This window comes from Thermobia domestica, chromosome 13, assembly GCF_964235325.1.
Source record: "Thermobia domestica chromosome 13, izTheDome1.hap1.1, whole genome shotgun sequence".
Classification (NCBI taxonomy): domain Eukaryota; kingdom Metazoa; phylum Arthropoda; class Insecta; order Zygentoma; family Lepismatidae; genus Thermobia; species Thermobia domestica.
This window is the reverse complement of record NC_137466.1, coordinates 179,400,340-179,425,832: the sequence shown is the minus strand read 5'-3', so window position 1 is coordinate 179,425,832 and position 25,493 is coordinate 179,400,340. Positions and strand designations below refer to the sequence as shown.

Below are 25,493 nucleotides of genomic sequence, written 5' to 3'. Positions count from 1 at the left end.
GGTTTCAGTATGACTACTACTTTAGTGTGTTAATTTAACACTAAAGGTTCAGTGTTGAGGTTAACAAAGGAAGGACCTGTGTTATTGGTTTGACACAGAGTCGGTGTTGAGCGGTGTTTAAAGTAGATGAATCTGTTAATTTTGGAGTGTGAAAGTAACATCGCAGTGATGTTAAAAAACTAGGTGAATAGACGCAGGAAAGCAGAAATTGAAACAGCAACATAATGTTTTTCAATATACAGCGTGAGCTATCTAAAAGTACCACCTAAAATACAGAAGGAACGAGAAACGTTAGCGATATACGGTTTGCGGTAAGAAGAAATATCAAATGGAGTTTGTCAAACGGAAGTATATGTGATAGGAAAAATGTGGACAAATCGGGCATCAGGAACAAAGTAATTTTTTGTAATGGAACGATAAATAGAAACATGAATAACATGAAAAAGCACATGCGGAGAGACACAAACGCCATTTGTCTCATGTTTCTATTGCACATATTAACATAGAAATGGTTGTAAACAGAAAGACAAGTGACTCGCTTGACTGCCAATACATAGGTACTTATGCCGTCTGAGGTGTCTGATAGCATTCCTTGACGCGAAGAAAGTTGCGATTGCGTAGCCACGAGATCGTGCTAGTTTATAGCAGGTAGTCGTAGTGGTAAGAGTGAAGACAATAATGTTTACAAATGCAGAAAAAACGGACACGATCCTGATCTATGGAGAATGCAGGAAGAATAGCTCAGAAGCGTGGCATGTACGGACAGAGATATCCGGACAGACGGCAGCCATCACGATTTTTTTTGTGTGGGATTTCTTTGTGAAATTAAGGAACATCGGAAGTGTAACATCGCGACAATGTGTGTAGAACAAACCGATTATCATGAACAGTGATATGAATCAGCGAAGTGTATTACGCATTCTGCATACACATACGTTTCGCCCATATCTCCATCCATCAGAAATTACGTAGGAATGATTTTGTGAGCCTACTCCAGATTTGTCGCATATTCTATTCACCGACAAGGCAACTGTTACCAATTATGGAAACATTATCTAAAGAACATGCACTATTGATCTGTAACAAATCCACATTGACTTCGCCAAGTGGAATGATAGCGCCCATGGGGTTACCATCTGGTGTGAAATAACGGATGAACATCTCCTTAGACCTTTTTTTGATACATAGGACAGTGAATGCTGTCCGATACATACGCGTCCTATAAAATGAATTGCCAACTCTATTAGAGAACATACCGTTTTAGACAAGGAGGGAAATGTGGTATCAATGTGACGAGTACTCAGCTCACAGTGCACGACGAATTACAGCTTGTTTGGACAATCTTTCTCAATAGGTGGATGGAACTGGGAGGATCTGACAAATAACCGGTACGTTATCCAGATTTAACGCCGTTATGCTTTTTTTTCTCTGGTGGAAGCTGAAAGACATTGTTTACCGGGATGTGCCAACAACACCAGACGTTATACAACCACGCATTATTACAGCCGGTATGAACATTCTCTGTGCGATGTTACATTCTGTGAAACGATCTTTGCGTGTGCACCTCGATGCCTGTATCACAGCGGACGCCCATCATCTTTAACATACATTTTGACAGACTAGGTTTACGCTCATTGCTCATGTCTTCTATGGTTCGACAGATTGTCACGCTCATTGTCATTACGTTCTGTACACTAGAAACTAAATGGTGCTGACGATATCTCATGTTTTTTCTTTCCTCTCAAACGCCATACGTTTGTGTTTCTTCGTCTCTTCCCATGACTTCTGACAATTCATACGTACTGCAGTACTAGCTGTCAAGTGGGTCATTTGCCTTTCTGTTTACAATCATTCCTATGGACATATCTCCGTTACTATGTGCAGTAGAGGCATAAGACAAACGGCGTTTTATTTTTCCGTGTGTGCCCTTCCATGTTATTCATGTTTTTGTCTATCGTTCTATTACACACACACACACACATACACACACACAAAAAAAAACTTCATTCTTGATGCCCCATTTGTCAAAATTTTTCCTCCTTTGACAAGCCCCATTTCATATTGTTGTTTAAGGCAAACCGTATATCGCTCGCGTTACTCGTTTCCTCTACTTTCGGTCTACTTTTTATTCTATAAATATTCATTCATTCTTGTTAAATTAAACAACAACAACAAAAATATGTATACATGCACATAAATTTAACTCGTAAACAGTGTTAGAAATACAGAGTGGCCCAAAAGTTAGGTATACAGACATGTGTCTATCAAGTATGACATTTTAATTAAGATGACGAATTTATTTGATTTGGCTTGTTCCGAGCTTAGGGCATAGGTGAAAATAAATTAAGAATAGATAAGGAAGAAACTAAGTTAACACCTATATGGATAACAATAAGTAAATGATATAAAATGTCATGACGGTTCAGTACGGGACTGTATACTTACTTCTGAGTCACTCTGTACAGCTAAGAAAGTTCTTTAAAATAATAGATTTGGTAAATTTTTTAACTCAATAAGGAAAATGGAATTTTGACTATAATTGCAAACATTTCATGATACATTAAACGTTATTTGTGTTATTAGTTTATAGGGCCTAACTAACCCTACTTGTGGGATTACGCTTCGCCACTGTTTACGAGTACGTAATATTAATGATATTACCACAAAGCGATATTAATCACAAATAATAATAAAAAATACTCATAAATTAAACTTACTTTCAAGATTATTTTTCCTCTCGCATTCCATGATGAAGATATTTTTGTAAGTGATTCCATCACTTCCACACACAGGGTAATACATTGGACGGTGTTTAGCCACACAACACGGATCTTCATTCTTTGCACCTTCCAGCATTTCTTCAACTGTACAACGACCACTGTGAACTATACGCAAACCTATCGTACAGAAGAAATAAAAGAGTAGTAATACAAATAGATGGAGCCCATACGGAATAATAGATAAAAGAGCTCTTTGGAGTATTAGTGCCATCTTGTTCTTCTAGCCTATTTGCGGGAAATCATTCTCCTTTTTTCTTTGAAATAAATGGACACTTTAATTAATTAATTTTAGTTTGTTAAAATTGTCTCTCCATCTCTAGATCTAGTACTTATAAATATAATTTAATTTACTAGAACTATTTCAGAGAATTTATTATATACTTCTTACTTCCCAGTTTTTAAAGACAATGAAATGATTTTTTTTAGTGTAACGCCTCACGCCTTTTAGAAAGCAGATCATTAATAAACATCAACAGTTGTGAAATTAATTGCTTTGTGTTCTCCCATTGCGAATCGAACACGGGACTCGTTATACCAAAGGAACACTAGACTAACAGGGATGGCTAGCGTTTTAAGAGACAATAAAGACATGAAGTTGAGACATGACACTTTAATGCAATTCTGCCGGTTTCCACACAGTGGCGGATATAGCCCGGGGCCGGGGGGCCTAGGCCCCCAGTTTTCTGAGTGAGAAAAATAATTTAAGCAATTATTTATACTTTTTTTTTTTTTAAAAAAAAGTACGTAGTAAACTCATGATATACCTATCATAGTCTGGGTTCTGACTGCCCCCCCCCCCCCAGTTTTTACCTTCTAGATCCGCCACTGTTTCCACATGGAATCCGTTTCTGTAATGTGCTTAGTTTCCTGTCAGAAATGCAAAATTTGTGTTGCGCTGGCGCAAACCGATATGAAGTGGGGTCCCCTAGTGTTTTGTATTTTGGCGTAGTAATAATAATATATACAATAATATACTAATTATATGATAATAATATTGATACTAAGTTGAGTTATTATCATGATCTGAATTACACCACTGCTTATGGCAAAGATATTTTGCGGGGAAGTGGTTTTCTGTCTACTTTACGGTATTGCATGTTTATTTTGCAACTCAGAAAATATTTTCTGTGTTAAATACGTATGAACTGAGAATAAATCATGTCCGTTATTAAGAAGTTACAAACATTGGAAGTGAAAAGAATAGTGTTGTTCGTGTTCGTATCTGATAGTGTCTCTAATAGGGTATATATTTGTAACCCGTAATAATACATATATAAGTACTTTTTGCTAGGACGAAAATATCTGTCTATTTAGATAGAATTATCAGTCATTGAGAGATGTCCGTCAAGGGAGATTTCACTGTGAATATATAATTTTAATATTGCTTAAATTAAATTTAATGTATAATTATTAAATTTACGTGACACAGAAAGTAACTTTCACTAAATAAGGAATGATCAAATACATTTGAAGAAGTCAGTTTATTTCAAACCTAAAGTGTGGGTTCCATATATATATATATATATATATATATATATATATATATATATAGAGAGAGAGAGAGAGAGAGAGAGAGATCAATGGACTGAGAGACCAACAAACAGGAACACCATTAAAGAACAACAAGAAAAAGTAACCATTGTTTAGTTGGGTGAAACTAAAACTCAACGAATTTATGTTAGCAAAAATTGAGGAGAGAATAATGCTAGAGATAATTAAAAAGATAAACGGTCTAGTTAGTATTAGGGAGCCTTAGTATATACATAGTTATCTCACAGAAAGTAGAGTGTGTTGTTATATTTATATGGTTGTTAGAGATAGAATGTGTATTTATGGAACAGGTTGGGGAGTGGCTTGTAGTCCTAAGTCTCGAAGTTGTTGAAGTGGGTTACGGAAATACCATCTTGGAAAAGAATCCTATGTAGTATAAAGTAGAAATCAATGTGCCTGAAATAACATTTTCTTAAAATTAAAGAAAAAAAAGTTATGTTACTCATTTAGTTCTACCATCTGTAGTATTAGTTGGCTTTCTTAACAACAATGTTCCATCAACAGTGTGCTGCTATTAAGAGACAAAAATATTATATCTTACAGCTGAGTTTACATCCACTGATCATCATCTATAATTATTTCATTTAAGTCAAAATTTAGAGATAAAACACAGCTTTAAAACTCAGATCTTCTTTCGTATACCGGAAACTTTGTATTAAAGAAAGCAAGTTTTACGTCAAACCAGAGGTATTAACTAAAGATTGTACAGCACGGACACTTTTAAATCTACGCCCAGTGATGGGAGAATAATTATGATGGTCAATGACAATATAATATAAAGATATTGGCTTTATGATAATTACCAGGATTTTGAGGGCGGAGGCACCGAACTTCTTCAACACTGAGGTAAGTGACACCATTGGAGCCACAGACGGTTTCAGAGGCAAATGACCGTTCTCTGTCACATGGATCGACATCGAAGATGTTGTTGGAGCACTCACCCTCAGTTACAACATTAATTTCTGTAAATAAAGAAAAGAAAAAAAGATGACATGAGTAAAAGTTAAGGATATGTGCACTTACTTGAACTGTAGTCACTGGAGTTTGAAGAACCCAACATCTCTAAATTTAGTTTTTCTCACTAAATTAGGTGAAATACAAACTAAAATAGATAAAATGTCTGAAGTGTTGGGAAAAGGTTACTTAAAGAATGCCACAATAGCCACCTCTCAATTGTATTAATTAACGATTTAAATACTTTTATCTTGTATGTATTTTTTCTTTCTAAAACAAGTTCTTTTACAAAGCTGGAGTATAAGACATTTTCAAACGAAACAGTCTACTTTCCACTGCCCACTTCTTTTACTGAACTGTCAAGATGTCAATTTATCATTTATGGGTGATAATCAGACCAAGCTATTCTAACAAAACTCTACTTCCCCCCCCCACACACACACATAATTTAAAAAGTGAACGAATGAGAAAAAAAATGCAAAGTTTGGAGAACAGAAGCGGCAAGGAATTTGAAATTAGCGTGTAAGCAGTGACGAAAAGCAGAGCAATGCAATATGAGTTTTACATATTCATCCACGCATTCTACACTTATCCCGGCGGAATTAAAATACCACTAATTTTACAGTAATTATGTGATATCTTCAAATAGATAAAATATAATTGAAATGTGGAACAAGAGCGCCCTAGACAATATTATTTTGCGTGAGGTACCGTTATCACAAGTCACCTAATGGCTTTCCGTTTTCAGCCATTTAGAAACGCGAAAATAAATGCCGCTTTCAAAATGGCTCGAAATCGAAAGCAAATAAGTGAGTCATGATAATGGTATCTCATTAAAATGGTATTGTCTAGGGCGCTTCTGTTCCACATTTCAATTATCTTTTATCTATTTGAAGATATCACATAATCACTGTAAAATAACGGTATTTTAATTTTGCCAGGATGAGGCCTCTTAAATGGTGCATTTGACCACGTGTCTGGTATCAATAATTTTTGATATTACATGATGATTACCACATATTTAGAACTACGTTCTGGAGTACTGTAAGTAAACAGGGAAATTAAATGTTAATATTAAATCCAATATTTTAAGAACACACTTTTCTAATTGTTGAGTTTTCCGTGTTATGACAACGATCATGATAGCCTCTGATATTTCTGTGAAAGTAATTTTTCTTATTTATGTTTATTCCTAAAATACATTGTTCTTTCTGAAAATTGCAGCACCAGCAAGAAGTGATGGTAATGTGCCAAAATTAGCAGGATTGCAATTGTAATTGCAACTTTAGCTGGATTCTCTGTTCGATCAGTCAAGTAGTACTATAGCGAATAGAATAATAAATTGTCTCACTGCTGTCCTTTACCATTGGGAGCAATGGTCCTGCAAATTTACGGCGCCACTGTCAGTACAGATCAGTTTTCTGTGTGGGTCGTAAACAATAGTCTGGTGAGATATTTCGGAGTAGCATTCCTCTACTCCCAAGTAATAAAGTAATATCTGCTTTAAAATTTAAACCATCTTTCTGACTTCCAATTCCCTTCCCTGAATACGGGCTTGCTTAAATATATATAAATTTTACAATATTTTATAGAAGTTTAAAAATTTACAATCTTTTATAGAAATTGAAACAGTGTACAATCTTTTACAGAAGTTAAAGATATTTTGAATGCGGCTGTACTCTCGAGTTGTATGTGCTTTGCTATACGTAATTAAGCAAAAAAAAAAAAAAAAAAAAATTACATAAATTTTGGATACTTACTCGGGGAGAAGAAGTTTGTGGCGTGTTTTAAATTGTAGCACTCAACAGCTTCTTCGTTAGCGTATGTAATGCCTTGACTTGTGCACACTGGCTGGTACAGGACGTTGTACTTACATAGACATTCATCTTCATTCTGTATTTCAATCTCTGGAATATTATTTTAAACCAAGTTAATACTACTTGATAATTTATGTTATTACTAGAGACCGGATGTTAGGCAAAATGCCTATTCTGTAACATTAAAGATATGATCAAAAATAACATTTTAAAGTTTATATAGGGCGTTATACCTTCGATTTAAGCCAATTTTATTTTGCCTATTTTGCCTATTTCGATTTTTACTGCCTAAATAATTGCTTTAGTGCCTAATGTTGCCTATTTTATGCATTTTCTTCAAAATGAGCCTTCATTGGGAAAATATATAATTTATATAACATAAATAATACATACATATATACGTATATTAGGTGTTTGTAAACACAAGCACGTGGTACGTTGCAATATATACACAGGGTGAACTTCAAAGATGTGCACATCCGAGGTGATTAATGGAATCAAAAAAAGACAAGAAAGTTCTCTTGTAGTTTGTCGAATTCCGTGTCGTGTGCGGGTGATAGTGATGCCAACTTGGAATCGAAAATCGAATCTTGACAATTGGAATGGAACAGACAGATGTACACATACATTGGGAGGTGATTCGTGACATGAAAAGAAGACAAAAAGTCCTGTTGCATGTGGAATTCTGCGTCGTGTACGAGTGACAGGGGTGCCAACTTGGAATCGAAAATCGAATCCTGACAATTGGAGCGGAACAGATAGATGTGCACATACGTTGGGAGGTGATTCGTGACGTGAAAAGAAGACAAAAAGTCCTCTTGAATGTCACGAATCACCTCCCAAAGTACCTACACACTTTTATGTCTCGCTCCAATTGTCAGGATTCGATTTTCGATTCCAAGTTGCCCCCCTTGTCACTCGTATACGACGCAGAATTCCATAACATGCAAGAGGACTTTTTGTATTCTTTCGATGTCACGAATCACCTCCCGAAGTATGTGCACATCTTCCAGGTTCACCCAGTATATATGAAATCCATAACAAGCTTCGTTTTTATATATACAATAAAAGAAGATATTGACAAAGAAGTATGTTTCTATATTCTTTGAGCATTATTTATGACTTGAATATATTTTTTAATGGTATTGAGTATTTATCTTCATTATTTCGAGCTACATTTTAGTGCCTATTTTACTGCCTATTTTTAAAATTTTTAGTGCCTAAACATCCGGTCTCTAGTTATTACTATTACTCCAACAATTAACAATAATAATAGCTAATAATAATAATAATAATAATAATAATAATAATAATAATAATAATAATAATAATAATAATAATAATAATAATAATAATAATAATAATAATAATAATAATAATAATAATGTTTGTTTCCTTTCATTTAAACTTTATAACAGATTTTTCGTAATTTCAGAATCACTCTTCACACGTTATTCATCATTGCCAAAACACACGTTGTTTCCTCTCTCTCTTTTTTTTTTTCAAGATACAATGTAACCTCAATTATTTTATGTTCCCGCGTTTAACGAAAGATTAATTTTGTCCCCAAAAATAACGTTGTATACGTTATGCATTAAAAGGGAACACCATATTAGTATGCCCTAAAGGTCTAACATTTAACGAAGGAAAATGCGAAAGAAATATCGTTAATAAATAGAAAGTATTGATATAGGTCAGGGTTTCTCAACTTGAAGGTCGCGAGAGAGTTTCATGGGGGGTCGCGATAATAAGCGGAAGAGATAAATATAATTAGAATCTACTTACCGGAAAATATTTTTAAATATTATTTTGAATTTTGTTTTGATATATATATATATATATATATATATATATATATATATATATATATATATATATATATATATATATATATATATACTGTTAAGAACAACAACAAAAAATACGTCTACTAAACATTTTCAACAGACGCAGAGTTATTTAAAAATCAATTTAAATGAAAGAGGTACGATATGAAATAATGAGAACTGCATATTGAAATACCAGAAAAACACAAATTTAACAAAATCTGCATATTGAAACACAACTAAAATTGAAAGCTAATGAGATACCTGAACATGGTGTGATTTCACTAGTGCGGCAATTTCCAGTTTAATCTTAGTGACATACATTATCAAGTCATTTAAAATACTCAATAACTTTTTAATAACTGACCAAGTTTTTTTTTAAACTAAAATTAATAATCACTTTTTTTTATCATATTACTAAAATTAAGGGAGCTACGAAGTTTTAAATTTTTTTTTAAATGGCCTTCATTTTGAAACAGTATGACAGGTCGGATTCGATATTTGTAATATGAAGGAACTGACCGAATTTGATTTTAATCCATTCGCTTGTAAGGAAGTTACTGTATCCACTATATACAATAAATGGATTCTACTATTATAGAAATAGATGGATATCGTGAAATCTCTGGAATAGCTTTATTAAAAATCCCACACAAGCTTATTACAAACCAGAAATTATAAAGGTGTCGCTGGCAAGAGGGTGTGATAAAATGGGGTTCGTAATAGGAATTAATTAGGTTAACCACTGATATAGGCCTATATCACTTATGACACGCAATATTTACAACAATCGATAAGTCCATTTGTACATGGGATTATTACGATAACTATCGACAATAGCCTAGATGAGTTTTTTCATAAATTCGCAAAATTAGTTCTATTATTCTCAGCTTAAAAATGATAACTTTAACAATTCTTTTTCTTCACTTTTTGTTAGCTTTTACTTTGATCTATTTGATCATTTTATTGTGGATTTCAGTATGGTATTTTTCAATTTTGATAAAGTGAAAGCACTGATAGTTTACATTTAAAAAGAAATAATCGAGTAGATTCAATTGTTTGTCATTCAACAACTATATGAAGCAAGATGTTTCATATTTTTATTTAAATACATTAATTTTCTGATTTTTTTCAAATTAATAATCCTGAAAATTACAAATTGAAATTATTTAGATCTACTGCTTGAGAATTAAACATCTTCTGAAACTATTTTCATGATGTGCACTTCTTTTATATCATATCCATTTAGTAAAAAAAAAAGTCACTTAAAGAAACAAATCTCGGAAAAATTCTTTACATAGGGGTTAATACTGTGTTTAAATTGTTTTCTTTCTCTCTGCTTGGGTAAAATTTAGCAAAAAATCCTTAACTTATTTCTCTGCATCGGATTACTTAAAAAAAATGGTATGTACTTATCTCCTATAATATTACAATATTTCGTTAATGCTAGCTCAAAGTTACATGAATTACATGAACATTAAAATTAAAACTGTTTCAATGATAGACCTTATCTGAAACAAAATATGTCACTATTAGTTTAACTTCGTGTGCTGACAAAGAAGCCATCGTTTGGTTTGAAAGGATCATTTAGGATGTTTTCCTTTCAGACTAACAATCAGCTAAACTAAAAATTTCTAAAATGCAATAAAAGCTTAAACAAGTTCTCATGATGCATAATATTGTTAATTATTTATGACTAAAAAAGATTGAAACATACACAAAAGATTTAGTTTAATTATATAAATTGATGAAATTTCACTATTTCATACATTTTATCTTTAGTCACATAAAACCAACGATATCAAGAAGCATGTAAACAGGTTCAGTTTTATTTGTGATTGCGTTATTTGACCATTTATAAGATAATAAAATGACACAAACTAAAAGTTTTTCTCTCTGCTATGGCGAGAGACTATTCCATTATTCGTGTGTTAATTCCATCAAATCATCCCAAAGTTAACTTTCCGAGTTTTATTCTAGTGAAGCATTTATGTTCAAATCCACTTCTTCTGTATACAGAGAGATTAACACTACATAAAAAAGTCTCTCATAAGAGATGATATTAAAAATTCAAAACATAATCACGAATAGAGATGAAAAGGCTAGGGAGGGAAAAAAACTAAAATTTTCCCCTTTGCTTTTCTGCCTGGAAAATATTGCTTTTTTTTAATATTTCGATTTTAGTGGAGAGATAACCGTATGTTTTACTCTTCACTTCCCATTGTAACACGAAAAAACATTTAATTACTGCATTATTAAGGAAAATTCTAAAAACAAGAATTTTAGGAATGATAAAAAAAATTGATCAAAAGATTGCGATCTTGCCCAAGAATTTTAGGAAAGATTCTAAAAATGGATTAAGAGCTTGCGATCTTGGCCAATAATTAGCTTCGTATCAGGGGCCACAAATTTTTTGAACGGCCAATAAATCGAGTTTTCGTATTTTCTACAGAATAAGCACATCATACTGAGTTAAGTGATACTTTGGGTTAGGCTATACTATATGTAGTTTTCCAGATATAAGGCCTACAAAAAATTTTTGATTGAAATATAATGGATGTTTTCATCCAAAAGCTAAGAAGCAAAGAAAATAGGTCATTCGATAGGAAAGAAAATGCTAAAATTGATGGAAGTAGTAGTATTTCTAGTTTCAACAATTGTCTTTAGAACTATTAGATTAATGTTCAATAACAAAAATGTTTTAGTAAAATGTGTAATAGTGTTAGCAATCACTAATCTGAAAATGTATTAGATTTCGTGGGACAAATCTATCACTTAAAATTTTATGAATAAACAGAAAACTTCATTATAACGACAACATATATAACATTTATTGAGGCTGGTAAAATTCGAGGGGAAAAAAGTTCAAAACTCTCTACAGTTTTCTTATTTCACACATTTTGACACAATACAACAAGAGAAAGAATGAGTTCTGTGAGTGATGAAATTTTATTACCGTGATAAACTAATATTATACACAAAATAGTTGTTTTTGGCTTTAATTTTGTAAACTGATGTCATTAGGTTCTAACAGGATATCTGAAGCTCAGGACAAAGTGTTTCCCAACGAAGAAGGAGATGTAAGCAAAATTTTACACTAGAACAAGAATGATTTTGTAGATATTTCTTGATTTATTGTGATTTTTCTTGAATGCCAGCTTGAATGTAGGTAACTATTAAACATATATCAAGATGTATAACTTCCATAGGATGGTTAGGTAACCAAATACACAATTATGATATGATGGATTGCATAACTTGCAGTTACTGGTAACTACACAATGCCAGTTTGAAACCAATCAAAACAACTAGGCCCGAACTGACCATAGGACTCACAAGTACTGAATGTTGGAAACGTACTTTCTTAATTGTAACATACTACAGGTAAATAAAAGTGGTTCTTGAATACGAAAGATATAAAGAGCCAATGAAAATTTAAGTCTTTCCTTAAAAAAAGACTTGTTTTTCTTATGGGAGAAACATTCATCCAAAAAATAACTGCTTCTTTTGCATTTCTAACTACGATATTGCTTCATCTCACTGAGGACATCAGTTATAGTAAAACAATGAAATTTTGTACGAGTGATGTGTGTATACATAAAGTAAAGATTTTAAAGTTTTGTCTATTGGGGAAATGTAGATGAGTCTATTGGATCTTTTCCAGAGCATTAAAAAACATCTTGATAAATCTCTTATAAGGTAATACGTACTTCAAAAATTTTACCTTTACGAAGGGCAATAAATGTATTTCTAGAATGTGACTCAGTAGACCAAACCCTTAAACCTTGTAGGATCTTCTTGTGATATTTTACCCATTTTACTTCAACAGTTTGTCCACAAAACATTTAACATCAATTTCCCATAAGGAAAAGTGATTTGTCAATTTTGACTTTACTATACACATAAAAGTAGATTTGAGCAGAATTATCTTACTAAGTAAAACTTTGAATCATACGGTAGCTTTCTGTAGAATTTAATCAACATTACTTGAAAGGTGAGTTGTTAGAATTTATACACAGATTGTGGGACACTATGTAGTCAAAGAGATTTTATTTCATGTTGAACAATTTTATAATTCTTAGTATACATAATTATCTAACACAAAATGTATATTAAAAAAAAAACATATTGTATCTATTTCACACACAGAACGACACAGAATTAAGAAGAAAAGAGTAAGGGAGCACACTCCTATATCGGCGATCAAAACTCAGATAATCTTGTTAATGTATTCTGACATGTCTCGAAAAGGCTCATATCGCCACGATGATTTCCTGTGGATTTTATTAAGGTAATAAAATTCAATTGAATAGTTTTAAACACTTCAAAAGTACACGCCACTACTTCAGTGAACAGGTGTCTACTTCATTTGCAAAGTACATTCTATTCAACATTTTATAAGTTTTCTTTGGTTTCTATAAGATTTTGAAAAAATGCATAAGAAATGAGATTGACATCATATTCAGGGGTTAATTATTGCCCTCAAACTCGTATTCCTAGAAATGTATATGAGAAAGCTCAAGTGCAATACATACCTTCTCCTAATTTCCTTTCGTCACACTTGAGAGCCCAAATGTTTTGGTAAGTCTTATTATTTACACCACAGACTTGTTTCTGGTATTGCCATGAATAGTGACAGGGATCAAACTCATAGTTTTCTTCACAAGGCCCTTCGATGAAGTTTTCTGTGGAGAGGGAAAAAATGAAATACAAGTACTGTATTAGCATATGCACATATGTCAGCTTTCAATTTGCTTTGACAGGCACAAAATTTTAAAATAACTTCGTATGATTAGTAGTTAAGATACATTCGCTCTTTTTAAAAAAAATAGTAGTGCGTGAAATACCGTGGTTTTCCCTATCAACTAATAAAGTGTTGAAATAAACTATGATTTCATCCATTACACTATGTAACGATAATCTGAATAAATATGGGGGGGCGCGGTGGCTCAGTGGTAGAGCGTTCACCTCTGGTGCTTGGGGTCCCGGGTTCGATCCCGGCCCCCGCCAAGTCAACTTTGTGGTGGACAAACACCGTGCTCGTGGGTTTTCTCGGGGTTCTCCCGTTTCCTCCCACTTTCTTCATTCCACCATTTCACTCATCTCTCATTATCACCGTCTCCTTTAGCCTAACCGGCATAACCGTGGGACGTAAAACTTAAAGATTTCATTTCATTTTTTTTCTGAATAAATATGTAAATGTTGTTATGGACAATGGTCCGGTACCGAAGACATCATTTTCTTTTATTTCCAGACCTGTACATTTATTTTGTTAAGTTTTGTGGCCAGACAGATTTTTCTATGCAGTTAAAATATAATACACAAAGAATCCATTAGGCAGAAATAAGGTATGCTCTGAAAGTTCCGCGGTGCATGTGATAGTGTTAATATCTCTTAAAGTGAGATGCAGAAGAGGAAGTGGATAAAGTGAACGTTTCTCATCGTACAATTTTTATACACTTTTACAAATACTCTTGAAAACACCTACATTCATCTACAACTACTTTGCACGTCTTCATTTCATTTATTTTTCTCTTTTTCCAACTTTTACACCCTGACCATCAGAGTAACTGGCCCTCTTCTTCCTGTTGGAACTCCTTCATGATTTTGACTATTATTACACCCTATTGTGACTATACATTTACCTGACTTTGACAAACTGTTTTTCCTGATCTTGAATTTGCACAATTACAATTTTTACTCTATTACATTTTCTTTAATATATGTTACAGTCAATTCGACTCGAAAGTCCGGCAAAAATGCAAATAGCGTCATCCGCCGTTTGTAAACTTTTTTTTTTACAATTTTTAATCCAAGTAATTCAATTTTCGAATAAGTAATTCAAGTTCCACACAATGATAGCATACTTGGCCAATAAGGGTGATTACCTATTAATTAAAAATACTGTTAATGGTGAAGAAGACAAGACAAGGAATCCATTATGAATGATGTAGATTCAATTTATAAAGAAGGGATTTTGTGAAAATATAAGGTAAATGTTGAAAAGTATTCGAAAATACATAAGTTTAAATCTATTTTATTTTGCGAGTTATAATTGAAAATTCATGGAGTAAATTAGGTCTTAAGCAGTTCAATAATCCCATTTTGACGAAATTAGGACAAATATGTAACTAACTGTCTAGAATAGTTGAAGTTAGGAATATACATGTTACAACTACTACCGAATTGTTCGTTGGATGAATTGACGTTCCACTTCCAAGAGAAAGTACATGGTACATTTGGCGTAAAAATGGAATATGACATGACATGGCATCATTGTATAAACTAAATTAACATAAACAAATACATTGTTTCAAATACTAAAACTTCCTCGTTACTAGTATGGTCACTCTGTGTGAAACAACTCGTAAGAAATGGTTTCGTCATTAAAGAGTTTCAAAGCAAATTTGCCTATGTGTATTTGGTCGTTTCAGTTCAAAGGGAAATATAACATATAAACTTTCATGGACGAATTGTCACTCGATTCCACAGAAAATACCTTTCAATATGTTAAAGATCCAAAACTATACTACATTTTATATATATTGTGATTCAACTTATAGCCTGGCGCAGGGGCGGATCCAGGACGGACTTCTGGGGGGCGGTGGGTTGTACTGCCACTTAGAGCTACTTTTAAGAGTTCCAAACTCTGGGATGGGTTTTCTTTAAATATAAAATAACAAAAAAGTTTCCTCTTCTGGGGAATCACCTCGATCGCCCCCCCCCCTGGATCCGCCCCTGGCCTGGCGAGTAGTTACAGGCTAACATTGTATACATTGAGAGATTGGCTAAGTAACACTGTCTAAGGGTGCCGTAACGAGTATTATAGCCATGTTTATAATATTTTGTCTTAGAACCATGTATTGTAAATAGCCCGTCGATAACAGGCAAACATCAAACTGTGACCTGTGTGCCAAGGGCAATTTCACAATCATAGCTGGAAAAGAGGCGTGTTTCGTGCTGGTAACAGTGGAAAGGAATGGTGCAAGAGGTAACTGTCTATAGGCTACTGATGTCAAAGACATTGAACCTGGGATGAGTTACATCCAGTACAGGAGTTGTCTATTTTTTTATGGCCAATCATGCTTTTGGGTCCCCTTTCACTTTGTCTAGAGGTTGCAATATTTGTATGTTAGAGAGATTCTCCGTCCAAACCTCCCGTTCACATACGTTCCCCGTCAGTACCAATCGCATTTTTGGTAACAGTTCGCATATACTGCCCCGGTATGGTATGAGGTCTACTCCTCAACAAGTGTTCGACACGGACGAACGAAAGATTCATCCCGGGTTGAGCAGAAATCCTTCCGTGCCTGTATAGACTGTTCTCTCCAGCCAGTCAGGACTAAATTTTTTGTCACTGTATATGAATAAGTCTGGGAACTTGAGCTAAGTTAGATTGTTCGAGGCGTTGTTTGGAACTGACGAGATTTGATTTATGGATTGATTTGTAATTAAGTCCTACGTCAGCAGCGAGGTTAACAAGGACGAGACTTGTAGTTTAAAATGGGAATCGAACCATGGATCTAGTGCACCATTAGTCACAGAAAACGAGGAGAGCCCAACAGACAAAAAATTCTCCTCAGGAAACTAATTAATTACGATCTCATCGCGTAATTCTTTTCCTATATGCAATTGTTTTTATTAACTGCAAACAGAGCCCATCTAAAATGCTTAAGTTGCCGATAATCAATAATCATAATCAAATATTATCTCATACATAATTTAATCATATTTGCAATTTTTCAACAAACTGGTTTACAATAATTGACATCAACATTTATACTACTCTATTAATGAGATTTTATTTTTAGTAACCAGTGCGTGTTGAACAATATCTAAACCACACACGTTTTAATATCCACATATCAAGGAAATTTTAATTTCAATAAGCCTGTATAAGTAACTATCCTTCAAATCAATATTAACAAGTCACGGTATTTAATTAATTATTTCCGCGCGAAAGTTCATTCAGTTCATAGAGGAAGATTCCCACCAATAAGGGAACATACAAAGGTGTTTCCAAAAGTTACCGGCTTGACATTTAAGTATCATGCCGCTTGTAATAAGCCATTCATGATATATATAGTGCCATCTATAGAAGAAATAGTGCATTACTTTCAACTGTCTAGCTACTTCAGTTTGTTGCAGGGAGTCACTTGAATCAGTCCTTGTGCAATGAGTTCACGTACTGCATGATAATGCTCAAGTCCACACGACTGTTGTTGTCAAGACTCTGTACTGAGCTCTAAGGTGGATACTGAATCTTTTCGAAGTTGCGATCTTTCATTGAAGCCTTGGTAAGAATATCTATGTGAACTGGTGCATTTTTGTGCTGTGTGCGACCTCAATACAAAGTGGCTGATTCAAACATCTTCCTCCAATGAATGAAATAGCTAGAGAGTTGAAACTCCTACGTATATGCCATAAACGGCTTGTTACAATATCAGACCGTAAACTTTTGGAAATACCCTTGTATGTAGACGGAATATATGATGGAACATATATGAAACATACGGTGAAAGTATACCGAATATTTTAGAACACTGGAAATTAATAAATAATACTCTCCTTTGTTTTAGAAGTCACCTCAAGACATTCCATCTAGTGATGTGAGGTGGAAAATTTTCCGCTATATTTTTCCGGAAAATTTTCCGTTCTAAAAAAATATCAGTAATCAAGTAACAATTCCTCAGCAACCATAACATTTTTTGAATTCATGTACAGAAATGTAAAAAAAGTGAAAGATCGTTTAAAGAATCTGAAAATTTTCATCGCTCAGACAATTTTCAGTAGTATGTAGGAACAAGTTAATCAATTTTTCATGAATCGAAATATTTTCTGTCTTATATGGAAAAATTGAAGAACTTTTTATGAGTCGGAAAATTTTCATCATTTTGAAGCAAAAAGTAAAACAACTTTTTGTGAAGCGGAAAGTTTCATTGCTCTATAGAGACAAGTGAAAGGGATTTTCACAGATGGGAAAATTTTCATCACGATGTAGAAACAAGTGGATGTAGTGGAAAATTTTCCACCTAACATCACTATACATAATATCCAAAACTGTCCGGATTATGAAAAGTGTTTTCACTTGCTTCTACATCGTGATGAAAATTTTCCGATTCATGAAAATTCCTTACATTTGTTTCTACAGAGCAATAAAACTTTCCAATTCACAAAAAGTTGTTTTACTTTTTGCTTCAAAATGTTGAAAATTTTCCGACTCATAAAAAGTTCTTCAATTTTTCCATACAAGACACAAAATATTCCGATTTATGAAACATTGTTTCATTTGTTCCTACATAGTACTGAAAATTGTCTGAGCCATGAAAATTTTCAGATTCTTTAAACGATCTTTTACTTTTTAACATTTTTATACATGATTTCAATCAATTTTATGAACACTGAGGAACTGTTACTTGATCACTGATATTTGTTAAGAACGGAAAATTTTCCGGAAAAATATAGAAGAAAATTTTCCACCTCACATCACGGCTAAACAACGATATATGAATACGTGGAGTATGTTTTTATGAATCGGAAAATTTTCCGTTCAAAATTTTCCGGAGAATTTTCATCGCTGTACAGGACAGACAATTCTTCGATTCATGATAATTGTTTCACTCGTTCCTACATAGTACTGAAAATTGTCTGAGCCATGAAACTTTTCAGATTCTTTAAACGGTCTTTCAATTTTTAACATTTCTATACACAATTCAATCAATTTTATGAATACTGACGAATTGTTACTTGATCACTGATATTTGTTAAGAACGGAAAATTTTCCGGAAAAATATAGAAGAAAATTTTCCACCTCACATCACGGCTAAACAACGATGTAGGAATAAGTGGAGTATGTTTTTATGAATCGGAAAATTTTCCGTTTCAAAATTTTCCGGAAAATTTTCATCACTGTACAGGACAGACAATTCTTCGATTCATGAAAAATTGTTTCACTTGTTCCAACATAGTACTGAAAATTGTCTGAGCCATGAAACTTTTCAGATTCTTTAAACGATCTTTCACTTTTTAACATTTTTATACATGATTTCAATCAATTTTATGAATACTGAGGAACTGTTACTTGATCACTGATATTTGTTAAGAACGGAAAATTTTCCGGAAAAATATAGAAGAAAAGTTTCCACCTCACATCACGGCTAAACAACGATGTAGGAATAAGTGGAGTATGTTTTTATGAATCGGAAAATTTTCCGTTTCAAAATTTTCCGGAAAATTTTCATCACTGATTCCATCTCATGAAAATACATTTGCAAACGTAAACATTTTAACTCAAACATCAATGTTGAGTAACCTATTAATAGAACCACTATTGCTAAAGGTTGAAAAAAATTGAGCTAGAAAACTGAGACTCATACTTAAGTTATTCATTTACCTCTGGTGTATGGGGTCCCAGGTTCAAACCCTGCTCTCGCCAAGTGAACTTTGTGCTGGACAAACACCGTGTGCGTGGGTTTCCTCGGGGTTCTCCCGTTTCCTCCCACTTTCTTCATTCCACCATTTAATTCATTGCTCATCATCACCGTCTCCTTTAGCGTCACCGGCATAACCGTGGGACGTAAAACTCAAACTTTCATTTCATTTCATTTCATTTTTTAAAATTATTCATCTTGATTCTTATATTCTATAGTTTATTGTAGAGACATGCATCATACTAGAGAAATATCCAAAAGTGTTTCACAGTAAACAGGCTTCCCATGCTTTTTTCCAATGTGCTCGTTCACTCTCGTACATTTTACAGAGATTGATAATTTTAATAATCCATAGATAAAATTTAAATGTGCTTATACTATACCTGAAGGATATCTGCTAGTACAGTTGAGTAGCCATTCATTTCCAAATGTTCGTCTGCTTCTTTCTCCGCAAACAGGAGAAATTGTTCTGTCTTCTTTGGTTAAGTCACAACCAGGCCGATGCATATGGTTACGTCTCCCTGGGACACTTCTAGAATTCACAGCAACAGTAACTGGAAATGTGCAGAAGATTAGCATAAAATGTTATATTACGGTACTAAAACGTGTACGGAATAACATAGGGAAATAGATAATTTGATCTCTCTTCTTTGGGACGATAAGACAGCTATCATTATACCCAGTTCAACGTTACTGAACCCCTTCTTGCTAAGAAAGAAAAAGAAAAGAAAATGGACGAATAGAAGGAGAGCAGCGACATTTCAGGTCTCGTTTAGATCGATTTTCCAACGATAGGAGTGTCACATTTTTTATGATTTCGGGTATACCTACGGGTGACCCGAAAGTAGGTATACAGTCATGTACTGATCGACTCATGACATTTTATATCATTTACTTATTATTATCCATACAGGTTAACTTTGTTTCTTCATTATTTGCTCTTAATTTCTTTTTACTTATACATGAAGCTCGGAACAGACCGAAGCAAATAAATGCACTATCTTAATAAGTTTAAAATGTCATACTTGATCGATGCTGGTCTGTATACCTTCTTTTGGGTCACCCTATATTAATGATATTATACATAGCCAAATATGCTTTATGTTTGGGCTAAGTAGAAGAAACGCACGAGACCAGATGTTTATCGACTTTGCAGGCAACATGATATGGTGGGGACAAATACATGACTTTATAAAAGAAAAGCGAAGCTGTACATGCGGAAAAGTCCAGGAGATAAAAGACGCTACCAAATCGAATATATTCTTGTCAAGTATTGTTTCAGGGAAAGTTTACAAAACGTGAAGACACTACTAGGAGCAGACATTGATTCGAGCCATAATCTTCTATTGGTAAAAGTGGAAAACTGGATAAAGTCAGTCAAGAAAAATGGGAGGAAAAATCGGAAATAGAATTTAGAATGACTAAGAAGTATAAACAGTAAGGAAGAAGAGGAGATACAAGAAAAAATCTGTGCAATCGATATGGTGGACAGAGTAGAAAATAAGTCTGGAAAAGTTAAGATATTTCTGCTAGATACACTCAATAAGAATATTAGTCAGATGGAAAGAACACCGAGAAAACAAAGGGTAGCTGAAGAGATGCTTAAAAAACTTGAATAACATAGAAAGGCGGAAACTACGGACATCAAAGAATACAGAATGTTAAATAATGAATTGAATTGAGAAGAGAAACTGGCACAAGACAGAGAGAAGTACATGGAAGATATATGAAGGAATAATGGATCTTCAAAGACGTGGCAGTATATGCCTAACAACAGTACACGCACATTTGGAATCGAATATCAACAAGACCACGTGGACATTGACCTCTGGGAGAAATACATAAAGGATCTACGTATAAGACCAGAAGAATCGTCCAAGAGATATCATGGTCGAAGGATAGAAAGGCAGATGAAGATGATAATGGAGTCATTATATTGAAAAGTGAAGTAGTACAAGCCATCAAAGGTATGAGACGTAGAAAGGCCACTGGAGACGACGAATACCAGCGGATTTGCTGAAGCGATTAGGAGACAATGCAATGAAAATACTGACTTATTAAAAATAATTACTTGAGTGGAGAATGACCAAAGGATTTTGTAGATGTTGCAATTTTTGCACTACTTAAGAAAAACAAACAAAAGTGCACTGACCATAAAAGCATTAGCCTTATTTCCCACACTTTAAAGATTATTACGAGCCTACTAAATAAACATAAAAGAAATGGTGGAAGATAAATTTGGATTTTGGAAAGGTTTGATCATTAGTTGATGATATAATATCAGAATGAGATCCTGATGTAAACGAAGAGTTGTGTTTGTGCTTCATCAAACTTCGACCAGATTAATTAGATCAAATTTCTGGAAATACTTTTAAAAAATCGCGGATTAACAGGAAGGATCGTCTACTCACTTGTAGCCTGTACGCAGAACAAAGAATGAAATTACACCTGAACCAAGGAGAAACCACTAGTGTGTAGATTGGGAGAGAAGTCAGACAAAGATATTGTTATGTTATCCCAATTATTCAACGCTTACAGCGAATGCTTAATGAAGGAAGCATTAAAGAAAGCATCTTCCTTAGCCTAAATCTTTGGATATTAAACTAAAATATTTCATTTCATTTTTTTAATATGGGGGATATGTTTCAGTTTTCCTTGAAATTTGCTAGAATTTTAATGGTTTAATTTTATTGACTTACTCTTCAAATCTATTAGAATGTCCATTACTTCGTGCAAATTAAATTCTATGATACACAGTAGTAACTTTAGATTCACATATAATGCAAATTCATTTTGAGATTAGTGAGTTTCGTTTCACGGTATAAAACTACAGCAGACTTTCAAGCTATGGGAATTGAATACTCAAACTTCAAGTAGCTAAAACTAATAGTTGCAACAGATTAATAAGGTCAAAGATATAACCTGTTCCTCGGACGCTGAAGCCATACCAGAAAGCCATTACTTGCTATGACTTACTGTCTTGGTTCTGTGGTGATAAAGATTGACACCATAAGTCGTTAATTTAAACCATTTCCGGTTTGAATGGATGATTAAGAGAGAAGATAGAACATACTCTTGAAAAACCGAATCGATTGCAAAAAACAGCATCTCGATACCTCTTACCGTTTTTGATTTAGGAAAATCAGTATTGAGACCGGAAGTAGTAGTAAGTTACAACCAGTTCCGGTTTTGGTAGAGTGTTGCGGGTTGTGATATTTTTCTATGTTCTTTTAACAGCCTGAATTGATGTAGAAAACAGCTTGTCGCTATATATTTCCATGTTATTCTATGGAGATATGTGTTGAAACGGGAAGTGATTAATTTGTCTACTTCCGGTTTGAATAGAGAGTTAATGGAAGAGATGGAATCTATCCTTGAAACGCTGAATCGATTGCGGAAAACCGCATCTCGATATCTTTGACAGTTTTGGCTCTAATAACATGTCGACAGACTGGTGGACGGACAGACCTGTTCGATAAGACTTCCGACACTTATGCATAAGAGCATAGTTTGGAAGTCTAAAAGAAAGGAACATTTGAGTAGACTTGAAGGAATCAGTAAAACCACTTCATTAAAATTCTAATTTTAAAAAAATGGCAAAAATATTCAGCGCCGTTAACAATTTAAGGTTCAAGTAATTTTGGAGCCATTATCTTCCAATATTCAACAAGTAGGTATTGTTACATTTGAACAATTTTGCCTGTTAATATTGAGGATGATACATTTGCAAAATATCTCGTTGGAATAACAAATAAGCCTACTCAAATTTCATTACTTTACTCAACTTACGCCTCTTCGTGATGCGTCAATAAATTTGTGTTCGCCTTGAGATCTGCCTTTTCATTCAATTATACTCCTCAGAAACTGTGGCGTCATTTGGGGAAGGCAGTGGGGAGAATTGCCCCCTGAGTTTGAGAAATACACATTCCTTAATAAATTGCATACTAATATACTGAAAAAGAAAACGTGAAATTCTTATATCGATGGACAATCTTGCCCCTCTCCGCTGGCAAAATCTGATATGACGATACTGCTCCGGAATGAAGGTTCTGTCGCCTATGATTTAGCTACCGGTTAACTCCAAATTGCAATTATTGAAATAGCCCTACGCTTGGGGAGCACGGTGGCTCAATGGCAGAGCGCTTACGTCTGGCGCGTGGGGTCCTTGGTTCGATCCTCGGACAAGTACGTTTGTGGTGGACCACATCGTGTCCTTGGGTTTTCTCGCGGTACTTCCGTTTCCTCTCACTTTCTCATTCCACCAGTTCTTCCATCATAATCGTCTCCCTTAGCCTAAAGGGCATAATCGTGGGACGTTAAACTGAAATACGCTTGTTGCCTATTCCTATCATGATTTATATTCGTGATGCATAAATACCGGCTCTGAATCTAGTTGGAAGCTATGAAGTAGTGGAAGTATTCATGGATATGGTGAGCAATTATGTAAGTTAGTAAAGTTGGTGGAAAGCAATAAGAAAGTGTTGAAAAAGCGACTGCCGTCCAAAATTAGCTAGTTGGGCCCCAAGCGCCATTGATGCAGTATTATGTAACTCTCACTGAAATATTCACTGCTTGCTATAATCCTCCTCCCATAAAGTTAGTAAGCAAAATATTTTTCACAGGCCATTAGTTCTGCTATACTGTCGTGCGCCGTGTGGGTCCCAAAGCACGAATAAGTAGCTTTAGTTGTGAGCCAACGGCTGGGAATAGAGTCATAAACTCAATATTACAATGTTGGTCCCATCGGACCAACGAGGCGCAGTAGGAATGTTCCCTGTTGGGCCCATCGGCCCAACACGGCAGCCAACGTGTTAAAAAGCTGGTTAGAACATGTCTTGAAAACAAACAGAAACAAAGAAAAAATGGGTAGAAACAAAGATAAAATTAAATATAGGAAACTATAGATACACCGTTTGAAAGTGATGAACTATCAGAACAAAGAGAAGAGATAAATATAATACAGTAAAACTTTTCCTTTTGTGACAAGGAGTGGTGGCTCGTGAGGGAAGTCGCTTCGGTAAAAAAAATATTTTTTCTCGCCAGAAGTTAAGGAAATAAAAGTTTACACATTTGGAAAGCCTTTTTCCCTAAGCTTGTTAGGGTATTTTTTTTTTTTTACTGATGACTTCCCTGAAGAGACGCCACTGGTTGACAACAATGTAACAATACTTAGGTGATACAAAAAAAAAATGTACTTACCTAGTAACAGACAAATAAGAATCTTCATTATAGTCATATCTGATCGTCGTTATATGAGACTAAGAGAAAGAAACGAAGTGGAAAATTAAGTTAAACGTTTAACTTAGTTTCCCTCTGTTTATTCCTTTGTGATATGTATAAACATACAGACACTTGTTCCCTGTTTGAAATTCTAGTTGCAAGTGGAATCATTCAGTCATTATATCCAATAATGAACCAGTAAAATGGAAGCTTTTGCGAATGACGTCTAAAGCAGGAAATATTACTCCATGAGTTGGGAAATGTCACACAATCTGTATAATAAATCTCATACAATATATTGCCTCACTCATATGCCAACAGCTATCTAACTCACTTATGCCTTTGTCCGTTCGTACCCATTACAATGCAACGGAAGTGTTGCTCAAAGTAAAATGACGGTGAAAAGGTAGCACGGAAAATTCAGTCTAATTTTGACATCTAAAAAGGGGAATTTCGCCTGCCAGCAGTGAAAACTCCGGATGCGATAAAACGTAGTCCAACAGCTTAAAGCAAGTGATACATTTCAGTGATGGCGTTGGAATTTCTGAAGGACAATTTCATTATATATTCAAATCTGTGTTACTAGTATTAGAGTGAGGAAGCACGTGGCTGGAAATTGAACTTACAAATAACAAAACAAGTTTATGGAATTCTGGTAATATATGGCTCAAACGCTACTGAACCTAATTCAATGAAGTTGTTTGTTTTTACATTAAAGTTTAGCGTCCTTTTTTCAGTACGACGCTATATGAGGCTATATGAGACATGGATCTCAAGATCAAGTTGGAATCCGATTCACCGAAACGTTTTAGTGCTCTCTTACTTAGTATCGAGTCAGGCATCACACAATCGGGAAGGCTCAATGTTATCTTGACCAACATGTTTGCTTGAATCTGGCATGGTTATAGAATACCT

At 34.2% G+C, this 25,493-nt stretch overlaps 1 protein-coding gene across 1 annotated transcript in view; it reads right to left on the bottom strand.

Moving 5' to 3' along the window:
- LOC145667441 (serine protease inhibitor dipetalogastin-like) overlaps positions 1 to 24,976 on the bottom strand; it is a 36,401-nt gene extending 11,425 nt beyond the window's left edge. Inside the window, exons 1-6 of the mRNA XM_081734921.1 lie at positions 24,558 to 24,976; positions 19,742 to 19,912; positions 13,464 to 13,613; positions 7,046 to 7,192; positions 5,135 to 5,293; positions 2,718 to 2,897 (exon numbers count right to left, since the gene is read on the bottom strand). Coding sequence (XP_081591047.1) covers positions 2,718 to 2,897; positions 5,135 to 5,293; positions 7,046 to 7,192; positions 13,464 to 13,613; positions 19,742 to 19,912; positions 24,558 to 24,594 — 844 coding nt within the window. The 5' untranslated portion in view covers positions 24,595 to 24,976. The remainder of the gene's footprint in view (positions 1 to 2,717; positions 2,898 to 5,134; positions 5,294 to 7,045; positions 7,193 to 13,463; positions 13,614 to 19,741; positions 19,913 to 24,557) is intronic.
- Between the last annotated feature and the right edge of the window lie 517 nt (positions 24,977 to 25,493).